Here is a 22,971-nt window from a genome sequence, read left to right as displayed (position 1 = left end):
CTCTATGAACTGATCTATCTCCCCAGCCCACGGACAGTCTTTTGAAAAGAAAAGTCTCTTAAAATTAGCACCTGTGGGGTTGGGGATTTAGCTCAGTGGTAGAGCGCTTGCCTAGCAAGCGCAAGGCCCTGGGTTCGGTCCCCAGCTCCGAAAAAAAAAAATTAGCACCTGTACCACACCAGAATTCTGCTCCTCTGTGCTCTTAGTCTCCAAGCATGTCGATGTGCTTGTCCCTGCAAATCATGAACCACAGTGAATGCGTGCGTGAAGACCTTGCTTGGAAAACAAGGATCCATTTTTCAAGGGTCACATGTTTGACAGGGCCATTTGATGTGTGTGACAAAGGCAGACACAGCTGGACACCAGACCATCCGTATTCCATAGCCACTTAGGGCAGAGAAAGCTGAGCTCCACAGGATGTGGGCAGAGGTCATGGTGTAGAAGAGACTAAGCAGTGACAACTTAAGCTGAGCAGGAGTCTGGACAATCACAAGAAGCAGAAAGGGCTTCGGTCCACGTGAATCCTGTCGTCCAATTTGCTATTTGGCACTATACTTATGAAGTGAGGCTCCTACCCTCTGCCAGAGACTGGGTGGGTATACTGATTGTTTTATGTGTCAACTTGACACAAGCTGGAGTTATCACAGAGAAGGACCCTCAGTTGAGGAAATGCCTCCATGAGACCCAGCTGTAAGGCATTTTCTCAACTAGTGATCAACGGGGAGGACCCAGCCCATTGTGGGTGGTGCTGTCCCTGGGCTGGTGGTCTTGGGTTCTATAAGAGAGCAAGCTGAGCAAGCCAGGGGAAGCAAGCCAGTAAGTAACATCCCTCCATGGCCTCTGCATCAGCTCCTGCTTCCTGACCTGCTTCAGTTCCAGCCCTGACTTCCTTTGGTGATGAACAGCAATGTGGAAGTGTGAACTGAATAAACCTTTTCCTCCCCAACTTGCTTCTTGGTCGTGATGTTTGTGAGGGAATGGAAACCCTGACTAAGACAGTGGGGGACAGGGGCTCTGTCTTCAGGCGATGGCTGGAACAAACAGTGACCTCGTGTGGAAACTTGGAGCTTTCTCAGCCAGGTGTTTTGAAAAAGGTAGGGTGGCTCTCGCAATGCAGCCTTGAGCTGTAAGAAAATGTGTGTTTGTTCAAGGGTTTGTGGGCCACGGCTGGAGCCTAGTCAAGAACAGGACTGAGAGCAGCCTGGCTGGAGTTTGGTCAATAATCAGTGACCCACTTATAGGACTTTGGGATTTTTTGCCAAAGGACAACTTGCAGGAGTAAGCTCTCTCCTTTGACCACACCGGTCTGGAAGTTACCAAATTTTTAGTCGTGGTGGCAGGAATCTCCATCCTCTAAGCCATTTCACCAAAGGAAGAATCTCAACACACCACACAGACTCACTTGCTTGATCATTTTGCAGTTTCCCGGAGGAGCTGGAGAAGGAGACTGGTTGGATCCTGATTCAAATCCAGACTTTTCCATTTAACTTCCTGGCCTTGGTTTTCTAACTTGCAGAGATGATGACTGTTGATAAATTAATAAGGAGAAGTCACCCATGCACAGTCTAATAAAAGTATGAATAACCTGGTGCTACTCAAGGTCCTCTCCTGGCTTGAATTTCATTATCGAGACCTCTAAAGGGATTTTTCTCAAGGTCAAAGTCAAGATCAGAAAATGAAAGTCTTTAGAGAATTAAAAAAACAGGGGACAGGGTTGGGGTGTGGGGGGTGACAACCAACTTCAGTAATCACAAGAAATCAGTACGACTATTTTTCTATAAAAAGTACAATTTGGTATGTGAGGAGGTGGGTGGGGGTGGGATAATGACTTCAGAATCTCATCTATCCCAAGATGCCCTTAAATTCACTGTGTATCTAAGAATAACCTTGAATTTCTGATCCATTTCCTAAGTGCTAGCATTGCAGACCTGTGCCACCACACCCTGTTTATGTGGTGCCAGATATCAAAGTAGGGTCTTCATGCATAGGTAAGCCTGCCACCACCTGAGCTATACCCCAGTGCACTCTAAAAAGCACTAATATTGACTTTTCTTTGTGCGTGCATGTGTGTGTGTGTGTGTGTGTACACATACATGTACACATATGCACACATGGAGAGACTGGAAGACAACATCAGGTGCAGGCATGCTGTTCAGTGAGCTCCCAGGATCCTCCTGTCCCTACCTTCCCAGCACTAGAATACAATTGTTAAAAACAAAGAAGGGCTGGAGAGAGAACTCAGTGGCCAAGAGCACTGGCTGCTCTTCCAGAGGACCTGGATTCAAGGCCCAGAACCCACATGGTGGCTCACAACTGTCTGTAAGGCTAATTCCCAGAGATCCAATGCCCTTTTCTGGCTTTTGAAGGCACTGCACACAGGTGGTGAACAGACGTTCAAGCAGGGAAAAACACTCATACACATAAAATAAATCATCTTCGAACACAATAATCTCAGTGTCACACAGACAAAGCAAAAGTATCTTGGTTAGGCAATTCATTTTGCAAAAGGGTGTGCCCGAACCTACACCTGGCTTGCAACACACCAGGGCCAACACGGCTACTGTCTTTGCCCTCTGACATAGGTGGTTGATTAATTCATACAAGGGGGGTGGTGGTGGTCAGGAAATGTGAATCTTTGCTGAGCTAATTACCTTTGATAAACAAAATAAAACAAAATAAATGAAAAAGTCCATTCTGATGCAAGCACATACTAGCCTAGCTGGGTTCTGGGAAATGAACTTAGGGTTTCATGACTGGGCCAAGCCACCCCCCACAACCCTCACACAAACTTTTCAGTAATGTTGTTGAAGTTTACCACTGAAACTAAGCCTCGGCTGGGAAAGAATTCACAAATCATTGGCAGAAAGGTCTCAAGACAAGTTCAAAAAGTTAAGTCAAACTGTAACCCAGAGCTCAGGGCTGCGGAAGGGTAAGATGGCCGGAGGAAAGCAACATTGAGAAAATGGAACATTTCAGAAAGAGGGAAAGCCTGTATGTGGGCCAGGCTTGCAAGCATTTCTCTTCTATTTTCAGAGAGCTCAGATAAGCCACAGACAAGAGGTGGGATGTGCAAGGTGGGAAGGGAGGGGTCCGGGCCCTTCACATTAGGCATATCCTCAGCTGCAAATTCAAAGACTACCTTATAATAGAACATGAATTATTAAAACATAACCGGTGGAGCCTGCTTATTTTATTCCCCGACTGGAGAGGGAAGAGGAGCCTTTTTAAATACACAGATATAAAGGAGACATGCATTAGGACTTTCACTATTTAGGCAACCCCACAAGCTGGCGGATGCTGCAGGGAAAGGACTGGGTATGGTAGGGCAGCCGTACCATTCCAGTGGACCTTGGCCATGGTGTCATACTAGCTGCATCTTCCTCCACTGGTGCCACAGGGAAGCCACAGGTCTTAGCCAAAGCACCACCAGCTTCCCAAAGCCCGTGCCTCTGATTGTGGAACCCTTCAAACCGACAAGAGAGGAAGGCTGAGAATGTAAATTTCAGGGCCACCACCTGACCTCTCTGTAGATTTAGACAAATCTTGTAATCTCCCTTTACTCCAGTTTCCTCCTGTATCTGATGGCGGACAATACAACCAATCTCCAGGGGAGTTATGATGCTTAGTGGGACGACACGTGTTTGCTAGCACGGTTGTCACTGGGCAGGAAGGCGAGTGAAGACATAAAATTCTTCTAAAAGGATAACGAAACCCACATCAGCTTTTCTTTTTCCCATTTTCATGCCTGTGCATGTATGTGCATACTTGCGTTTGCATGTGAATGCCCCAGACTCCGTTGGGAATCATCTTTAATTGTGCTTCTAACTTTGGATTGAAGCTGCGTTTCTCAGTTACAGGTAGGCACCACGCCCACTGGGCGTTTTCACCTGGATTCTGGGGATTTGAATCCCAGTCCTGTGTGTTGCATGGCAAGTGTTTTAACCACTGCCCACCTCAGTCAAGCAAAGGTGTGAGTGTTGTTAAGATCCAGGCAGGGTGGCAAGAGGGTGTTGCTTTGCCACCAGACAGGAGACTTGCCTAAGGATGTCATGTGTGTTGAGGGAGAGAAGAAGCAAGAAAAAGGAGAGGGAAGAGGAAGAGGAGAAAAAGGAAAAGAAAGAGAGGCTTGAGGAACAGAGAGAAAATAAAGTGGGGCGGAGAAAGGAGAGAAACAGAAATAAAGTAAGAAGTGGGGAGGCAAAGAAGATAAAGGGAGAAATGTGGATGCAAGAGAAAAAGAAAACAAGAGGGGGCGCTAGAGATAAAGGAAGAGGAGAGAGGAAAGGGAGAAGATAAAAGGAGAGAAAGATATGAAAGAGAGGGAGGGAAAAGAAAGCAAGAAAAGGAGGGAGGAACCAATGAGGACTAGTAACCAGAAGGCTAGAAAGGAGCCGAGGACCAGGCGCTCGATGCGCTCGTCGCTCACCCTTCGGGCCTTGACTGAGCGGGACGTAAGGCCCCGCCCCAGGCCCGCCCCTCGTCCCGCGGGCCGCTGGCTAAGCTAGGAAGCTAGGAAGCAGCTGGCTCTGCGGAGGCGACATGTACCGGTTCCTGTCAAGCGTGACATCTCGGGCTACGGCCACCGCAGGCCCAGCCTTGGGCGGAGGGCGGCGTGGGGCGCACGGGCGACCCGGCCTGCCTATGCTGAGCCTTGGATGGGCCGGCGGCCTGGGGCTCGGGCTGGGGCTGGCTCTTGGGGCGAAACTGGCGATTGGGCTGAGGGGCGCCGTCCCCATTCAGTCCCCCGCGGACCCCGAGGCGTCCGGCGCTACTGAGCTGCCGCATGAGCAGGCCCCGGGCCCAGGGAGCCCGCACACGCCTGCGTCGCCCGCTGCCAGGGGCTTCTCCAGAGCCATAGAGAGCAGCCGCGATCTGCTGCACCGGATCAAGGTGCGGACCCAGTGGGAGGCAGGGCGGCGGCTTCCGAAAAAGACTTTCGGTTTTCCGATTGTCTGGCCGCGGGCTGACGGTCTCAGAGTTGCTCAAGTAGCAGCTGAGGTCACCGGCCGCGGAGGAGCCCGCCCCTTCCCCTTTAGAGAGCGAGTCCAGCGCACGTCTAGGGACGGGGCAATCCGAGCAGAATTTTGTCCTCCTGGTGGGCGGGGCCGCAGAGTGGGCGGAGTCAGATTCACTTTTGAACCACCTCGGTCTTTCTTCTTTTCTCTTAGGATGAGGTTGGTGCCCCTGGCATAGTGGTTGGAGTTTCTGTAGATGGAAAAGAAGTCTGGTCAGAAGGTGAGTTCAGCAAGTGGCTCATTTTGTTACTGGTGAAATAAAAATACTGATATTTTACAAGTTGGAGTTGCAAAAAGTGGCTCATTTGTAGAGATAATGTTTCACTAGAATAATCAAGCTGTTTCATTTATCACTGAAAAGTTTAAAATGTAACTAACTGGGCTAGGAGTATAGCTAAGTGGAAGCTTGCTTACTTAACCTTCATGTGTGAGGGCAAAAGAAGACAAATAATTGGGCTGGAGAGATGGTTCAGTGGTTAAGAGCACTGACTGTTCTTCCTAGGGGTCCTGAGTTCAAATCCCAACAACCACATGGTGGCTCACAACCATCCGTAGTGGGTCCAATGCCCTCTTCTGGTGTGTCTGAAGACAGCTATAATTTATTTTAAATAAATAAATCTTATTAAGAAAGAAGGAAGTAAATAATTTAAGTTGTGTGACTCAAGTACATGGATGTGTTCAAAATTTTTTTGTTTCTTCCAGTTTACTCTTAAGAGTTGGTCTGAAAATGGAATGCAGAACAATCCATTAAATTACCATTAGCACATATTAAATAACCCTTATTAGTAACTAAAACGTCAGTTTCTGCATAGTTTTATTCTTTAATTCAGTAATTTTTTTTATTGCCCACTTCTGTAAAAGGCACTATACTAAGTGTTAGGAATACATGATATCCCTGGTCCTTAATGAGTTACATTATTATTATATTTATGAGGCAAAAGTGTTAACTGTTTTGTTTGTTTTAACAACAAAAAGTTTGGTCTGGAATGGAGCTCAGTTGGTGCTTGCTCTGGGTTCAAGTTCTGGATATGGTTCCTTGCACCACATAAATCAAAGTGGTATGGACCTGGGATCCCATTCCTCAGGAAGCAGAAGCTGGAGGATCAGAAGTTCAAGGTCACATAGTGTGTTTCAGGCCAGCTAGAGCATGTAGAGACCCTAGAATCCATCCCTCCCTTAAAGTTAGAAGCTTTGAGAGAGCCATTTCTATTCCTTTTATAATAAGTGTATCAAGCACTATTTCATAATATAACTTCTCCATTATGAACAAAGTGCTCCAGTTCATCACCTGGGTTTTATTTATTTGTTTGCTTATTTATTTATTTATTTTGTTTTGTTTTTCAAGACAGGGTTCCTCTGTGTAACAGACCTGGCTGTCCTGGAACTTTCCAGACTGGCCTCAAACTCATAAGAGATCTGCCTGCCTCTGCCTCCTGAGGACTGGAATTCAAGACTTAAGCCACCACACCCACCTCATCACTAGGTTTTTAGTAAATGATATTTTAGGCATTATTTAAGGAGAGCAACAGTTTCAGAAGATGTTGTTGGAAGTGGTAGAGTTTTGGAAATTTTACTTGAGTATATGTGTTTTCTAATCAATATAGTTAGTTATGAAACAAATTAATAAGCTGGACATGGTAGCACGTGCCTATAACCCTAACACTGAAGAGCAGAGGCAAGAAGATCACCTCGAGTTTGATCTGGGGTACAGATAGGAAGATCCTGACCCAAAAGCTTAACAGGGGCAGGGCTAGGAGATAGCTCGTGGTTAAGAGCATTTGCTGCTCTTGCAGAGTGTCTGGGCTTGGTTCCTACATGGTGGTTCACAACTACCTGTAACTCTAGTTCCAGAGTAAACCGTGACTCACTTCTAACCTCTGTGGGCATGCATAATATTATATGTATGAGTGCTCTTTCTGCATGTGTGCCTGTGTACTATGTGCATACTTGGTGCCCACAAAGGCCAAACTTTACAACCTGAACTCAAGCCCAGGGACCAATATGGTGGAAGGAGAAAATTGACTTTTGCAAGTGGTCCTCTGACTTCTATAGGTGCGTGTAATACACACACACACACACACACACACACACACACACACACACACAATTTACACACAGAGAGAGACAGAGACAGACAGAGAGGAAGAAGGATTGGGAAGAGGGAAGGAAGGAAAAAGAGAGAATAAAAATAATAAAAAAGAATTTAATAAATGCCAGATTTCTTTTTTTTTTTTTTTTGTGGTTCTTTTTTTTCGGAGCTGGGGACCGAACCCAGGGCCTTGCGCTTCCTAGGCAAGCGCTCTACCACTGAGCTAAATCCCCAGCCCCAAATGCCAGATTTCTAAGTAGAAGCTTTACACAAATATTTTTACATTTACCATTTTATTCTTTTCATACTTCAGCTTTTTCTATTTCTTACATCTGATTGCATACTTTTACACTGTGCTGAATATGAAAACCAAATTTTTTTGGAAGAAGCTTTTAAAAATTAGTATATTGTTTTTCTTCTGGCTACAGCTGCATTAAGCAAGTGGAGAGGGAATTTGGCATACTTTTGTATTTGTTTTATTAGCTGGCTATTATAAAGAATTCAGTGAGGATGCTCAGAAACAGAAATTATAAGGAATTATGAAGAATAGGGATGTTTACTTTAAAGAACGTAAATCATTTACTAATAAGCGTGGTTATACAGATCTAGCTATAATATCTGTTACCCCACTTTTGATACCAAAGTCTATATTAGGTAGACTTAGAACTTACAGAATGAATCTCTCTCTGTTTATATAGAAAGTGGATTTATTAGACTGACTTACAGGCTGTGGTTAGCTACTCTAACAATGACTGGCTATGAATGAAAAGTCTAAGAGTCCACTAAGTGTTCAGTCAATAAAGCTAGTTGTCTCAGCTGGTCTTCATTAAATGCTAGAATCCCAAAGAAATAGGCTCTAATGGGAGTGAAGGAATGGACTTGCTAGGGAGGTGAGAGCAAGCAGGCAAAGAGCAAAAGCTTCCTTCTTTTCATGTTCTTATAGGCTTCCTGCAGAAGGCATGGCTCAGATTAGATCTGGATTAAAAGTAGATCTTCCCACTTTACTTCAAATTAAACAGAACTCCCTAACGAGTATGCCCTCTATTTTGCATTTTAGTTCTAGATGTAGTCAAGTTAACAGCCAAGAATAGCCATCACAATACTCGTAATCCCAAACAGAAGTAGTATCTTGAGTTCAAGGCCAACCTGGGCTGTGTAAAAAGAAGTGTCATCATTATATTGTTAAGCTAAGAAAAACTAATGATATCTGAAAATATTGGATGGGAAATTGTTGGCTGCCAGGTAAACTCTAGTTCAGCTGTAAACGTTTACTATCATCAGTATTGATGAGACTGTCATCCGTACGAGTCCGGTGTCTTACAAAAGCAATACCAGGCTGGAGAGATGCTCAGTGGTTAAGAGCACTGACTGCTCTTCCAGAGGTCCTGAGTTCAAATCCCTGCAACCATATGGTGGCTCACAACCATCTGTAATGGGACCTGATGACCTCTTCTGGTGTGTCTGAAGACAGCTACAGTGTACTTATATATAATAAATAAATAAATCTTAAAAAAAATAAAAGCAACACCTAATGTATTTTAGTTGATACAGTTTCAGTATCAGACTTTCTGCTCTTATTTCCTTTGAAGGTTTAGGCTATGCAGATGTGGAGAACCGAGTACCCTGCAAACCAGAAACGGTCATGAGAATTGCAAGCATCAGCAAAAGCCTTACCATGGTGGCTCTGGCTAAACTGTGGGAAGCAGGGAAGCTGGATCTGGACCTCCCCGTGCAGCACTATGTCCCTGAGTTCCCAGAAAAAGAATACGAGGGTGAAAAGGTAGTGACACTCACAGCTCGTTTCCCCACGGGTATGTTACACTGTGTATACTGGAACCCTGTTTTAAATATTTAATAGAGTTCTTTGGCTTGTTTTTGTCTCATAGATTTCTTGATCAATCTAGATGACAATCTGTTGGCTATTTTTCTGTGAGCCTTCCTTCCGTTCCAAGGCTGTTGTTGGCTCGTTCGCTACAGTTTACCACTGTCAATGAAGTCTTGTGGGTTTTGTTTTTTGTCCTTAGGTCTCTGTCACAACGAGATTACTAATTTCCCACTTAAGTGGAATTCGTCATTATGAAAAGGACATGAAGAAAGTGAAAGAAGAGAAGGCTTATAAAGCCTTGAAGATGATGAAAGGGACACTACCCCCTGACCAAGAGAAAGAACTGAAAGAAAAGGGAGGCAAGGATAACGACAAGAGCGACTCACCGAAAGCCAAAGCTGAGCAGGACAGTGAAGCCAAATGCCGCAGCGCAAAGCCGGGCAAGAAGAAGAATGACTTTGAACAAGGCGAATTATATTTGAAAGAAAAGTTCGAAAATTCGATCGAATCACTAAGATTATTTAAAAATGATCCTTTATTCTTTAAACCTGGTGAGTCCTGACTCCCTCCCCTAACAAAGTTGTTAGTGTTGAAGTTTCCTTTTTCAGAAGGTCACGTTGTTGCTTGCCACCCTGATGGCTTTCAATAAGGTCAATGACTGTAACGGGCCTATAGTGCCTGCATGCGTGTGTGCGTATGTGCATGTGTGTGCAAGTGTCTGTGTGTATGCATGTGCACTTGTGTGTGTGCGCGCTTGTGCATACATGTATATTACACATGTGTATATTCTCATGCCTGTGGGGACCAGAGGACAACCTTAGATATCATTCCCCAGAAAGAGTTCTCATTGTTTTTTTTTTTTTTCTTTTTTACATTTTATTTAGTTGTTGTGATGTGTGCAGAGGTCAGGGGTCAACTTTCCACAGTCAGCTCTCCTTCCACCATGTGGGTCCCAGAGACTGATTTCAGGGTTGGCAGCAAAGCACCTTCACCTGTTGAGCTATCTTGGCTTCCTGGAGCTAGGATTGCACGTGCTCTCACCCCCGACTCCTTTATGTGGGCCCTGGGGATGGAACCCTGGTCCTCCTGCTTGCTCTGCAAGCACTTTCCTGACTGAGCTCTCTCCTCTAACAGCCAGGTAGAGAGCTGCTTAGCTTTAGTGTCACAGAAGGCTACCCCATCAGAGATCTCAGCACCGAGATAGATATTCATGGGAACTGTGAGAGTTGGAATAATAGTTCTCCAAACTAAACTTGGGTGCGAGTGGAGAGGCGAAGGTGCTGCTTTGCGCTTGTACGCGGTTAGCATGGCAATGGCTCTGCAGCCTGTTTGTTTGGGGCCTTTTTTTAGTCACCTTACCTTCCTCCAAACGCTAATCTATAAAATACTGCTTTTTCTCTGAGACAGCTGCTCACCGTGTAGACCAGGCTGGCCTCACCTGTGATCCTCCTGCCTCAGTCTCCCAGGTGCTGGGATTCCAGATGGGTAGCACCATGCTTGGCTTTATCCTTGTGTTACTCTTTGTGTTTTTTTTTTCCTTAAATTGGTGTACTGTTTTCATTCTGAAAGCCATCTGCAGACTGGAGAGATGGCTTAGCAGTTAAGAGCAACAACGCACTGCTCTTGCAGAGAGCCTGACCTCAGCTTCCAGCACCCACTTCTGATGGCTCATAGCTTTCCAAAACTCCAGCTCCTCCTGAGAATCTCATGCTCTCTTCAGACCCAGGAGGTCAACTAACCTCAATATGCACTCCATTCCGTTCCCCCGTACACATAATTAAATATATATATATATATATGATTTTACTGTGACTCAACATTATGATATAGATATAACTAAAAAAGACCAATGAAAATATAATTATGGATTTTGTATTTAAAAATAAAGTTTCTACCTATTTTTAGTATAAATCATAAACTCTTAAATTAAAACCACTAAGTGATATATATATATGCACATATTTGAATAAAATTTTATGCCTACATCATTTTATTTAAAAAAAGCCAGCAGCATAGCTGGGTAGTGACAGTGTACACCCAGCACTCAGGAGGCAGCGGCAGGCAGATCGCTGAGTCAAGGCCAGCCTAGTCTACAGAGTGAGTTCCAGCCTAGCCAGGGCTACACAGAGAAACTAAGAGATAGATAGATAGATAGATAGATAGATAGATAGATAGACAGACAGACAGACAGACAGACAGACAGATCGATGGATAAAACTCATGTGACCAGTTTTATCTTAAACAGTGGGATGGGTTGAGGAGAACAAGGCATTTGATCATGAGCTAGCTGTATGCTGCTATGTGGGCAGCCATTAAAGCTTTCACCAGGACAAACCTGACTTCGAGGGCAACCTGTGGCTCAGTCCCTCCTCCTCTTGGCATTCACAACTTCTGGGCAATCAGTCCCAGAAGGAAGATGCCTTTAGTTGCACTTTTTGGAAGAGCAGCTCTGAGCCCAAATGATCTCTAAATAAGGGCTGACACCCCAGCGCCCCGGCCTCTGCTCTGTCTTTTCAGTGTACCTAACCGTGAGATGGTGCTGTTCTGTCTTTTATCCATAAGGAGAAACCCAAAGAGTCTGTGTCTCTCTGCACACGTCACTCTTCTCTTCTAGAAACTCCAAGGTTTAGCTTTTCTGTGCTCGCCACAGCCTGTCTGGGGTTCACCCCTAGCACTTCCCGCCCCTTACCCCCCCCCAACCCTTCCCCAAAGACAATCGACAGAGAAGTCAAATTTGCTTTTCTTCCACCTTTCTATTTTATTGCCAGTTTGAAGGGTTGTGTTTGAGGTGGCATATACTTGCTTATTTCATGTTCAGATAAAAGAGCAGATTCAGACAAGGACTCATACAAGTGTGCAGTGCCTGTGTTGATCATTCTGTTATTCTTGTGTCCTGGAGCTGGCCTGATATTTAGGGAGCTGGACATAGCATGGATGTTATAAAGCTAACTAAGGTATTGGCACATCACCTGTAACCTGTGTTTAGATGTTAAAGTAAAATATTTTTATACAAAAATATAAAAATATTTTATACAGAAATATATTTTACATATGTTTGAATAATAATTGAGCATTTTCTCCCCCTTTCCCATGCGATGATGTCTCAAGGTAGTCAGTTTTTGTATTCAACGTTTGGCTATACTCTGCTGGCAGCCATAGTAGAAAGAACTTCAGGATATAAATATTTGGACTATATGCAGAAAATTTTCCATGATTTGGACATGCTGACAACTGTCCAGGAAGAAAACGAGCCAGTGATTTACAACAGAGCAAGGTAAACAGACATCTGCTGTGTCCGGCTGTGTTACGTCTTAACATTGTCCTGTCAGTTTGAAAGTCAGATTGTCCTTGTTTCCGTTCCAACATCAGCTTGCCACATGTTTTGGAACCTTTTACATGTCTGTTTTTTATGAGTAAAATGAAAGAAAGAAATATGTTTGTTGTGTCTCATACCTGTAATCCCAGCACCAGGAGGATGAGGCACAAGAATTACTCTTGGCTACACAAGAGCTAGAGTGAGACCATCATAGGAGAAGGAGGGCACAAGAACAATAAAGAAACAGCCACAGTTCAAACTCCTGAGTAATTAAGCCCAAAGTACTGCCTATCCTGCGCATAGACAATTTGGTTTTTAAACATCTTAATTTTTTTTAAGATTTATTTATTTATTATATATAAGTGCACTGTAGCTGTCTTCAGACACACCAGAAGAGGGCATTGGATCCCATTACAGATGGTTGTGAGCCACCATGTGGTTGCTGGGATTTGAACTCAGGACTTCTGGAAGAGCAGTCAGTGCTCTTAACCACTGAGCCATCTCTCCAGCCCTTATTTGGACTTTAAAGAAAGATTTATTTATATAAAAATTGTGTGTGTGTATGATTGTCTGAGTATAGTTTTGCTCATATGAGTCAGGTGCTGATGAGGCACAAGGGGCGGCAGATCCCTCAAGCTGAGGCCCAGGAGGTTGTGAGCTACTAGACGTAAGTGCCACACTGAACTCTGGTCCTCTGCAGGAGCAGTGTGTGCTCTCAACTGCTGAGCTGTCTCTCCAGCCCTGATTTGCTTGGATTTTGGTGATCCCATATAAAAGTGGTGATTGGTTCATTTTAGATAAAAGTACCGCTGATGTAAAGCAAGGCAGGGATAGGGCATGGCTCACTTATTAGAGGGCTTGCCTGTCGTGCGTGAAGCTCTGGGTATCTATGCCTCCGCCCTTCATAAAGTCAGATATGGCAGCACAGCCTTTAAACCCAGAGTTCCTTGGCTACATAGCAAGTCTGAGGGACCAGAGACTTTGTTTCAAACAAATATAAAATAGGGCACAAAAACGTATTGCCACTACTTAGTTTTCATTCGATTTGATGGAGTATCTTTGTGGGCCTCTAAACTCAGCTGTGGTTCTTTTTTTGTATTTTGGGTTTTATTGTTGTTGTTGGTGGTTTTTGCTGTTGTTTGTTTTAAGACAGAGTCTCTCTATGTAGCCCTTGCTGTCTTAGAACTTGATGTGTAGACCAGGCTGGCCTTGAACTCACATAGATACTTTGCCTCTGCCTCCCAAGTGTTAGGATTAAAGGAGTGCACCTCACCCAGCTGTCTCTGTAAATTTTTTTGTAACATTAAAGACACTAGGCTTTTTAGGGCTGTTCTAGGAGAAGAGGTAATCTTTAAAAACATGCACCCAGGCAAGGAGTATGGCTCATGCCTTTACCAGCCTGGACACAGTGAGTTTCAGGACAGCCAGAGCTATATAGTGAGACCCCGTTTCCAAAACAGAGAAACTAACAATTACAACAAAACCCCCACAAAAATATGTACTCAGGAAGACTTTAAGTAAATTTAGTAACCACATTGTCTTTCTATTAGTCTTCTGTACTATTTTGTACAAAACTAGATGTTCACAGCTTGTCAATCTACTGATCTGTTGGCATAATCATACTTTCTATAATAATATTAGTTATAATACCCAGACCAATGCTTTTTAGGGTCGTTGAATGAATCTGTGTCTCTTTTGCAAACTGAAAAACTAGTGACACCTGAGGCCCATCACCTGCTTAAAGTATTTCCTTCAGGATCTTACACTTCAAAATACTAAATGTTTTGGTCAGACCTATAGCCCAAGGCCAAAGGTTTCTGTAAGGAGGGAGAGGTGGAGTCCATGCTTAGCTGGCTTCATTATTGTCTTGAATAAAACTGAGGCTTTCCCAGATGCCCCAATAGGAACAGGATCCCGTATAGGTAACACACAGTGTTGATTCCGTAGAGCAGAAGCACTCCCCTGTAGAGTAAGTAGAGTAGTCTAAGCTAACACCCACGAGAGCAGAGTGATGAGTTTACCGTTGTAGGTGCAGAATCCTTAGTCAATCCGTCGGTTTCTTAGGCCTTACTAGTGTTTTCAGTTGGCACAGTACTTTAGTTTTGGGGCTGGGTTAGAGTGCAGAACCGTATGAAAGAAAACCCTCTGGATTCCTCTAGGCTGATTGTTCCTAAACAAATGAAAGGAGGCTTCTGGGCTGTCACAGGTAGTATTTTGGCTTTACCTCCTCTTTGTTTCCTGGTGTCTTTAGAGCTGAGCATTGTTCATGTTTTGAGCTCTTTCGTGCCTTTAGCTGACAGACTCGCGGGCTCAGTTTAAAAGTAGGGTTTTGGTGGGGCTGGGGATTTAGCTCAGTGGTAGAGCGCTTACCTAGGAAGCGCAAGGCCCTGGGTTCGGTTCCCAGCTCCGAAAAAAAGAACCAAAAAAAAAAAAAGTAGGGTTTTGGTTTTATTGATTTTTTTTTTCTTTTCTTTTTTTCGGAGCTGGGGACCGAACCCAGGGCCTTGTGCTTGCTAGGCAAGCGCTCTACCACTGAGCTAAATCCCCAACCCCTTGATTTATTTTTAAAGATTTATTTATTTTTAAAGATTTATATATGTGAGTACACTGTTGCTGTCTTCAGACACACCATAAGGTTACAGATGGTTGTGAGCCACCATATTTTCATAAAAAGCTGATTTGTTTTCTCCAAAGAAATAGAGAGATTTGAGACTAGAATCTGCCTATATAAAGTTTAGATTTCTTTTTTAAGATTATTTTATTTATATCATGTATATGAGTATACTGTGACTGTCTTCAGACACACCAGAAGAGGGCACCAGATCTCATTATAGATGGTTGTAAGCCACCATGTGGTTGCTGGGATTTGAACTCAGGACCTTTGGAAGAGCACACAGTGCTCTTAACCGCTGAGCCATCTCTCCAGCCCCCAAGTTTAGATTTCTAATTAAAGACTAATTCTCTGTAATCTTACACTTAAAGGAAGAATGAACGAGGGTTCCTAATGTCTAATATTTATAAGTATTTTCAGATGCTTTACTGTTAAAAGGAAGTTACACAGGACTGATTGTTCATGCAAAATATTAGTAATTCAGGTTTACAAGCTTGGAGTTTTCTCTTAAGAGATAAATTCCTTAACCTAAAAACGTACTTCTCTTTAATGTTTTCCCATTATGTAGTTCCCTTTCAATGTATTGATATTTTTACTTGATGTGCTGGCACTATGAGATGATCAGAGTTGAAGTTTTTATAGGAGAGCTACATGAATGAGAGGCAAGAGGTAAGGCAGAGCAGAAGTTGACCGAATAGCGTTCATGAGGTTGTTATTAGACATGAGGAGACATGTCAGAGCCTCTGTTTCTGGGCATGATCATGCATGTGTGATCCCCACACTCAGGAGGTGGAGGCAGGATAATTGAGGCTGGTCTGTGCTGCGTAGTGAGTTCAAAGCCAGCCTGCAATGCAATACATAAAAAAACGCTGCCTAAAAAAATCTTCTGCAGACTTAAGAAAAGATTGCTTATTTTTATTTTATGTGTACAGGTGTTTTGCCCAGGTCTGTGTATGTGTATTCGATGCATGCCTACTGATGGAGAGCAGAAGAGCTCCCAAAACTAGATTACAAACAGTGGTAACCATGGCTCAAACAGTGAACCTGCTCAATGCTGAGCCATCTCTCTGATACCTCCTACTTTTTTTTTTTTTTTTAACATTTTAGACATATACTTGTGGCCACATCTTACCTAACAGCTAATCCTACTTCATCCAATGATGAGCCGGGCTTTTAGGGGATATTGTAGAATCAAGAAAGAAAAAAAAATTGGAGTCATTTTTCAAACATGTATTCTCATAGTCCCTCTAAAGTTATGAATTTTAAAAGAGGATATGAGTTTGGGAGGGAGAAAGGCCCACAGGTGATTTCAGTAAACATATTTCAGCCTTTCTTCAGAAGCACATTAGAGACTTATTAGTGTTAGTAGAAATCCAGTTTTAGGGGGGCTGAGAGATGGCTCAGCAGTTACTCAGAGTACTTGCTGCTCTTATAGGGGATCTGCCTGGCTTTAATTCTCAGCACCCGCACTGTGGCTCCCAGTTATTTGTAACTCTTAAGCACGGAGCCATCTCTAATTTCTTCTTCCAAGATTCTGCTATATCCCCTAAAAACCCAGCACATAATTGGATGAAGAAGGACGAGCAATTAGAAAAAAGATATAGACATGGATGTAGACATTTAGAGGATCCAGGGGATGTGGACTGGGAGAGAGAGCTCAGAGAGCAGAGGGGCCCACGGAGTGCCAGGAAGTGCGGGTCAGTAGTGGTAGTGGGACGAGGCAGATGAGGACCACAGGCATGAGTTAGAGGAGCAGGAGACAGTGGAGAACAGACGCCTGCCTTTAGTGGTTACAGACTGATGGAGACTACAGTCTATAACAAAGGTCGTAGGAGAGCGGATGTGAGCTCCCTCATACAGTTCAGCAGTAAAGACAGACAAGAGACACCGTAGCTAGCATATTTTTCTTCTCTTTGGAAGAAACTTTGTGTGTGTGTATGTCTGAGCATGTGTGCGTGCATGCATGTGTGCGTGCGTGCATGTGTGCGTGCATGTGCGAGAGAGAGAGAGAGAGAGAGAGAGAGAGAGAGAGAGAGAGAGCGCTAGAGAGAACGCTAAGGTGAGGGAGCCAGAGTTTTTAGCACAGCATAGACAGCCCATGTCCAGTCTACTTCTCCAGCATTGCCTCTGGCTGCTTCCCCTCTCATCCCCCTCCTTCAGCCAAACTAAACTGCTTGCTCTTCTCGTGGCCTCAGTCATGATTGTACAGCACTGTTTGGGTGTCTTAAATCCATCTTGCTGGCCGGGCCATACCTGTTTCTCAAAAGGTGATGCAGAACCAGCAGGACTGTCATCAACTGGAGGCTTGTTAGAAATGTGGGTTTTGGAGCCTCTCCCAAGACCTACTGAAACAAAAGCCTCGTTGTAATAGAAATTTCTGAGGTCTGTGGCCTCAGCTAATTGTAAACGCATTGTTTAGCAAGTACTGATGGGATAGGTGGTGGTCTGGCAGGATACAGAATTCATCACAGGTAGGGCTTTTCCATCTGTCATGGTCCATTTAGGAGTGTAGTATTATCTCTGTGGAGACTGCTGGCTGTGTTACAGGTCATAGAAGGAAGTGTGGTAATCACTGGAAGGTTTGGGATAGGTGAAAGGCACGGGAGACATAAGCTGTGGCTTTTAACTGGACCATAGATTTCCAGGAGAAAATAATGTGAGAAGTATAACCGGTAGTCAAGTTTTAGGATGCAGGTGTAGAGCCAGGTGTAGTAGCACATACCTATAATCCCACTTGGCAGGCTGAAGCAGGAGGATTATGAGTTGGGGACCAACCAGGTCACATAGTAGGACTTTTTTTTTTTTTTTTTTGCCTCATAATGAAACAAATAGCAGAAACCCCCAAACACAAAAAGATGTTGACAGAAAATTAATCTTTTTTAAAACTGGAAGGAATGTCTTACAGAACATGGATGGTGATAGAAATATCCTTTTTAGATAAATTTGAGCTCACTTTAGATGGCCTTGATCTTCTCAGTAAAGCAAACTGTGTGGTGATATTCTTCTTGGAGCCAACTCAGGTAGAATGGTAATAGCGGAAGACTGAGGATAACTGTACCAGGGGATGAGCAAGAGAGGAAGGTGTAACACCACTAAGGGCTGGGGACATGGCTCAGTGGTGGAGCACCACCTACTAAGTGCAAGGCCCTGGGTCTAACCCTAGCACTGAGTCACCCAGTCAGTACTGCCGTCCTGTGGCGAGCATAAGCTCAGTTTTGCTGTACGGATTTCTGCTTTGCCTGGTCAATAGAGACCAAGGAAAGGGAATTACGACTGGTGGACTGGCACGGTCAAAGAATGAGAGTGTTCTAGTGAGACCATACCTGGAGTGGCTGGGATTACTAATGCCAAGGTTAGAGCAGAAAAAGCAGCTGAAACCAGGAAGAACCCAAGGACTGAGCGCTCAGGAGAGGGAGGGGAGGTTGGTGGAGGACAGAGGAAGGCAGAGGAGTTCTGTGTTGGAGAACTGGGAAGCAGGCGATAGTAATGGGGAAGTCCCTGAGTTTCGGTGGTCAGGATGAGATTCAGGCTGACTACTGCTTATGAGTAGTGGAGCTGAAATGGACTCCCAGACAGATCAGAAGAGGGAGGCAGTTAGCAGACATAAAGCCTCCAAGCAGCATGTATGGATCATGTATGGATCATGTATGGATCATGTATGGATCATGTATGGATCATAAAAGAAAGGATCTCCTTAAGGAAGACTGCATCTCCTGTTCCACAGTTTGCGGGTTCATTGAATTTACCCAGCAGCCACTGAGCCTGCTGTGCAGAATACAGAGCCCTAGAGCTCAGGGCTTTGTCCGTCCTTAACACTCTCCTGGTATCAGAACAGCGCCTGGCTGTAAGACATCCATCAGTAGTTGTTACCTACAAAGGTAAACTCCAGCTAGCATTTATTTCTTAAGCACGTGCCCATCAGAAACATGCAAGTCTTTCTTATACATAACCCAGCCTCTGAATGGAAGGAATAATGACCCCCAGATCACAAAGTAAGATTCTAAAGTGGAGAGACAGCATACAATGGTAGACTGTCTTGTTTTAAATCCAGCTCTGCCATTCCCAAGCCAAGTAAGCATTTATAATAGCACTGACCTCCGATGACTTGGTCAGAACAAACGAGTTTGCATATTAGTGCTTTATTAAAATGACCTGACATATAGAAATAACTATATAAATATTTGTTTACCAAAGTGATCTTAACAGAAAAGGTGAGAGTTGGGATTCAAACTGAACTTTGCTGAACTGAGCCTTTCCCACAAGTACCATGTTGTGTCCTCAGACATAGCATTTGTATGCTGTTTTTGTCCAAGAAACCTGGCCTTTCGAGTATCAACCTTATTTCTAAAGATCCTCATGTGTACACTTTTTGTTACAAAATTCATTTGTGGCACCTAATTCAACACTAAGCCCAAGGGCTAGGAATATCTACCCACTATAAATATTAACCTCATGCATGGAGCAAATATGTAATATTGATCAGTGCATTGTACAAGTATTAAAAGTTAGAGTTAAAAAGTTAGTATTAAAAGTTATTTAGTTAGCTAAAAAGAATTAGATATGCTTAGTATGGGAAAGCCATCCCAATAGGAAAAGGTTCTTTCTATGCTTTAGTTCGTTAAGTAGATGACCGACCCAGTTATCACTATGGTTTGGATTATACTGAAGGTTTATGGGTCGTTTGTAGTTTTGTATGGTCCCTACACCACACCTCATTTGTATACCTGTTCATTGTCACATGGACAGTCGATGACAATAGACTATTACATTTTTAATGACTATTCTTACTTCGTTTTAGATTTTATGTGTACAATAAAAAGAAACGTCTTGTCAACACACCTTACGTGGATAACTCCTATAAATGGGCTGGTGGTGGATTTCTGTCCACGGTGGGGGACCTCCTGAAGTTTGGGAATGCAATGCTGTATGGCTACCAAGTTGGGCTGTTTAAGAACTCAAATGAAAATCTCTTGCCTGGATATCTCAAGCCAGAAACGATGGTGATGATGTGGACCCCAGTCCCTAACACAGAGATGTCCTGGGATAAAGAGGGCAAATATGCCATGGCGTGGGGTGTTGTAGAGAAGAAGCAAACGCACGGCGCCTGCAGGAAGCAGCGGCACTACGCCTCACACACTGGAGGTGCCGTGGGTGCCAGCAGTGTGCTGCTGGTCCTCCCTGAAGAACTGGACCCAGAGGCCGTAAACAACAAGGTTCCCCCGAGGGGAATAATTGTCTCAATCATATGCAACATGCAGTCTGTGGGCCTCAACAGCACTGCTTTAAAGATCGCCCTGGAGTTTGATAAAGACAGAGCCGACTAATCCTAACCGCGGCACAGGTCCACAGTGAGCCTTCCGTTCTGTGAAATGTTGACGTTCCAAAATACAAAAACACTTTAAGAATACATTTGTAATAGAATACAGTTAAATGTGGAAAATTATGTACCTCTAATTGCTTAATTTTGTAATTGCCTTTTTATTGGACAATTAGTTCTTTACACTCAGGGAAATAGCAGTTGTTTCTACTTTTTTTTAAAGTGTTAACTCTTGAAATAAAATATTCTGATAAAAGGAGACACTTTAGTTTCTAGGTTTTTATTTTCATCTTCTTTACAGTCTTGCTGGGTAGCATAGGCTGGCTTTGAACTTAAATCTTTCTGCTTTACTTTCCAAGTCTCTGGATTATAAGCACGAGCCACCGAACTTGGCTGAAATATGCCCTTTTTAAATGTGTAATAGAGGATGCCTCATGCAACAGAAGGCTGTAAATATTGACCTTTGAATATTTAAACAGTGAAAATACACTCATGAGAATCACATATGTATGAACATAAATATGTATATTGCAGCTTAAAAGAAGGCTCTGGAATTGAAGAGTAATATAGTTGGGCAGATCTGGGGCACAGTCTGTAAAGAGGTTGCAGACAACATATGGTAGTTAAGAGACTAGTATTTGTAATATACTAGAGTAGCATCTGGACTGGAGGAAAAGCTTCCAGATGGCCTGCAGCCAGTCCTGTCACCCAGGAGCCTCCTTATAAGGCTACTTATGTCATGATTTTGTGTGCTTAAGAGTAAGTTAAGGAGAGAGGAAGAGAGTGAGTGGGAGTACAGCATAGCAGGCATAGTGCCCCAAACATTACGAGCTAGTAAGAATTAACTGTATATGTAAGTGTGCTGACCTGGCAGAAAGAACGGGAAGATGGAAGTCTTTCGTTTGCAGTCTCAGAGTTGCCATCCACTGTGGCAAGGAAGGTAACAGGAACAGATAGTACAGAAGAAGCGGTCCTGTACCATCACGTGTGGTGAATTCTATTGGTCTAATAATCACAGGCCATCCTTGATCCATTATAGGAGCAGTGGACCATACACAGGGTGAATACTGAGAATCTTTAGGGCCATCCTGGTGGTAGCCACCACAGATGGCTTACTGTAGTGTTGACTTTGGGATACTTTGTCGTAACAATCACAAATGTTATATGCTGGAGGTTACCTATGTGCTAGCGGAGACAGGAAAACAGAAAGAAGCCATGTCAAAGTTTTTATGTACTTTATGAAAGAATTTCTCTGCACTTCTCAACCCTACATCTATTTCTTCACTTTCACCTTCATAACAGTAAATCAGTGTCTGGGTTGTATGAATTACAGACAGCAAGGTTCTTTTAAACATGCCCATCTCTTTCTGGCACATAAAAGGTAGGTATAGTCCTATGCTGTAACCCCCATGCTGAGGAAAAGGAGACAGGCAGGTCCCTGAAGACTGCTGGCCTGCTAATCTCACCACTCACAAAAGATAAAGTGGAGAATAAGAGCAGAAGACCCTGGACTGACTGCCTCCATAAGCACGCTCTTTCTTACCCAATTCAGTTAGAAACAGTATCCATAGATTTTCATATCTTAAGAAGAGGCTGTCTCTAATGACTGACCCTTATTCAGGAAAAGACAGTCTTGTTGTATTTTAACAAAAGCATTTTACTGAAACTTGTCAAGGGAGATCACTGGTTACAATGATTTACTTAAATGGCTTTGTATTAAATTGATCTTTTGTGAACATAAAAAAAATAGGCACAAAAGATTTACAACAAATACCCCTATTTCCAATGCTGAAAATTTTAAATGTTAACATGTCAAATTTTCTTCACCTAAGCATGATAAAGCAGAAAAAACTGAAGACCCAAAGCCCAACCGTTTTTGCCTGGCACAGGCTATCAGGATTGGGGTGTGGTCTCTCATTTCCTTACTTGACACTTTCACATATGTATACATACTATTGCTTTCTATCACACTTATACAGATATACATTTTCTACTTTCCTCAGAACTCACTTGTACGAGTCATTGTTATCTGGTCAAGTTTATACAAATCCAGTTCATTGTAACTGCTGCTGTCAACTATAAAATTATATTACACATTATTTTACATTAATCACTGTTTCATTTTGTTCTTTGGTTGGTTTGTTTTGAGATCCACCTGCCTTTGCCTCTGCTGGGATTAAAGGCGTGTACTACCCCGTTAATGTTTTATGGGTTGAACCATATGACGACATTCTGTACTTATATCAAAAAAGAAACCACTTGAATAGTTTTACATAAGTCTTATATGGTAACTATTTTTTCACATGATTTTTTGACTACACACTAGATGGAAAATGTTTTTGCTTTTACCCAATACTCCAGACATATTTTCATGTATCCTTTTATCGTTTGGACTTGCTCACAGTATAGGAATAAGCAATAGGTGGGTTCCAGCATTCTAGCACATTAATAGGTGCAATTTCCTCCTGTTCTGTCACACAGTAACTTCTGGTGTGATTTTGATGCCATTGCCATCACAGGGAGAGCATGCTGGGTTGACTTTGACCTTCTCCTGACCTGTGAAATGTGGCAGAATTACTGTGTGAGGTCCTGCTCTTTTAAGGGACCTTCCTGCTTGCCTTCACTCACTGAGGATACTGCAAGCTTACTGAAAAACCAAAATGTCCTAGACACCAGCTAGTATCATTTGTGAGGCACAACTAAAACCATGCTGCACCCAGCTGGGCTTCACCTCCAGTTAAAGCTGCGTAAGGGAAACTTGATGAGACCAGCAGAGTAACCAGCCAACTTACATAATC

General features: G+C 43.4%; 1 protein-coding gene and 1 long non-coding RNA gene across 3 annotated transcripts; both read left to right on the top strand.

The window, feature by feature from the left end:
• The first annotated feature begins 4,450 nt into the window (after positions 1-4,450).
• Positions 4,451-20,434, top strand: Lactb (lactamase, beta). 2 transcript variants are annotated; one of them, NM_001106833.1, is given in 6 exon segments: positions 4,451-4,890; positions 5,169-5,235; positions 8,694-8,884; positions 9,129-9,480; positions 12,038-12,203; positions 19,655-20,425. In NM_001106833.1, coding segments are annotated over 6 exon segments (1,653 nt in total). In that variant the 5' UTR covers positions 4,451-4,539; the 3' UTR covers positions 20,181-20,425.
• On the top strand, positions 13,370-16,393 carry LOC148004215 (uncharacterized). The gene is made up of 2 exons (XR_015627801.1): positions 13,370-14,571; positions 14,684-16,393. It is a non-coding gene; the product is annotated as an uncharacterized LOC148004215 (long non-coding RNA).
• Positions 20,435-22,971: the final 2,537 nt, after the last annotated feature.

Source organism: Rattus norvegicus, chromosome 8 (assembly GCF_021556685.1).
Source record: "Rattus norvegicus strain SHRSP/BbbUtx chromosome 8, alternate assembly SHRSP_T2T, whole genome shotgun sequence".
NCBI classification, from domain to species: Eukaryota; Metazoa; Chordata; class Mammalia; order Rodentia; family Muridae; genus Rattus; species Rattus norvegicus.
This window is presented reverse-complemented; position numbering and strand designations above follow the sequence as displayed.

Excerpts from the sequence above, each read along its gene's own strand:
- Lactb (XM_087561151.1), top strand. The coding sequence starts at position 4,540 with ATGTACCGGTTCCTGTCAAGCGTGACATCTCGGGCTACGGCCACCGCA. Across the intron at positions 4,891-5,168 it reads ATCTGCTGCACCGGATCAAG|GATGAGGTTGGTGCCCCTGG; the intron begins GTGCGGACCCAG and ends CTTTTCTCTTAG. Across the intron at positions 5,236-8,693 it reads AAAAGAAGTCTGGTCAGAAG|GTTTAGGCTATGCAGATGTG; the intron begins GTGAGTTCAGCA and ends TTTCCTTTGAAG.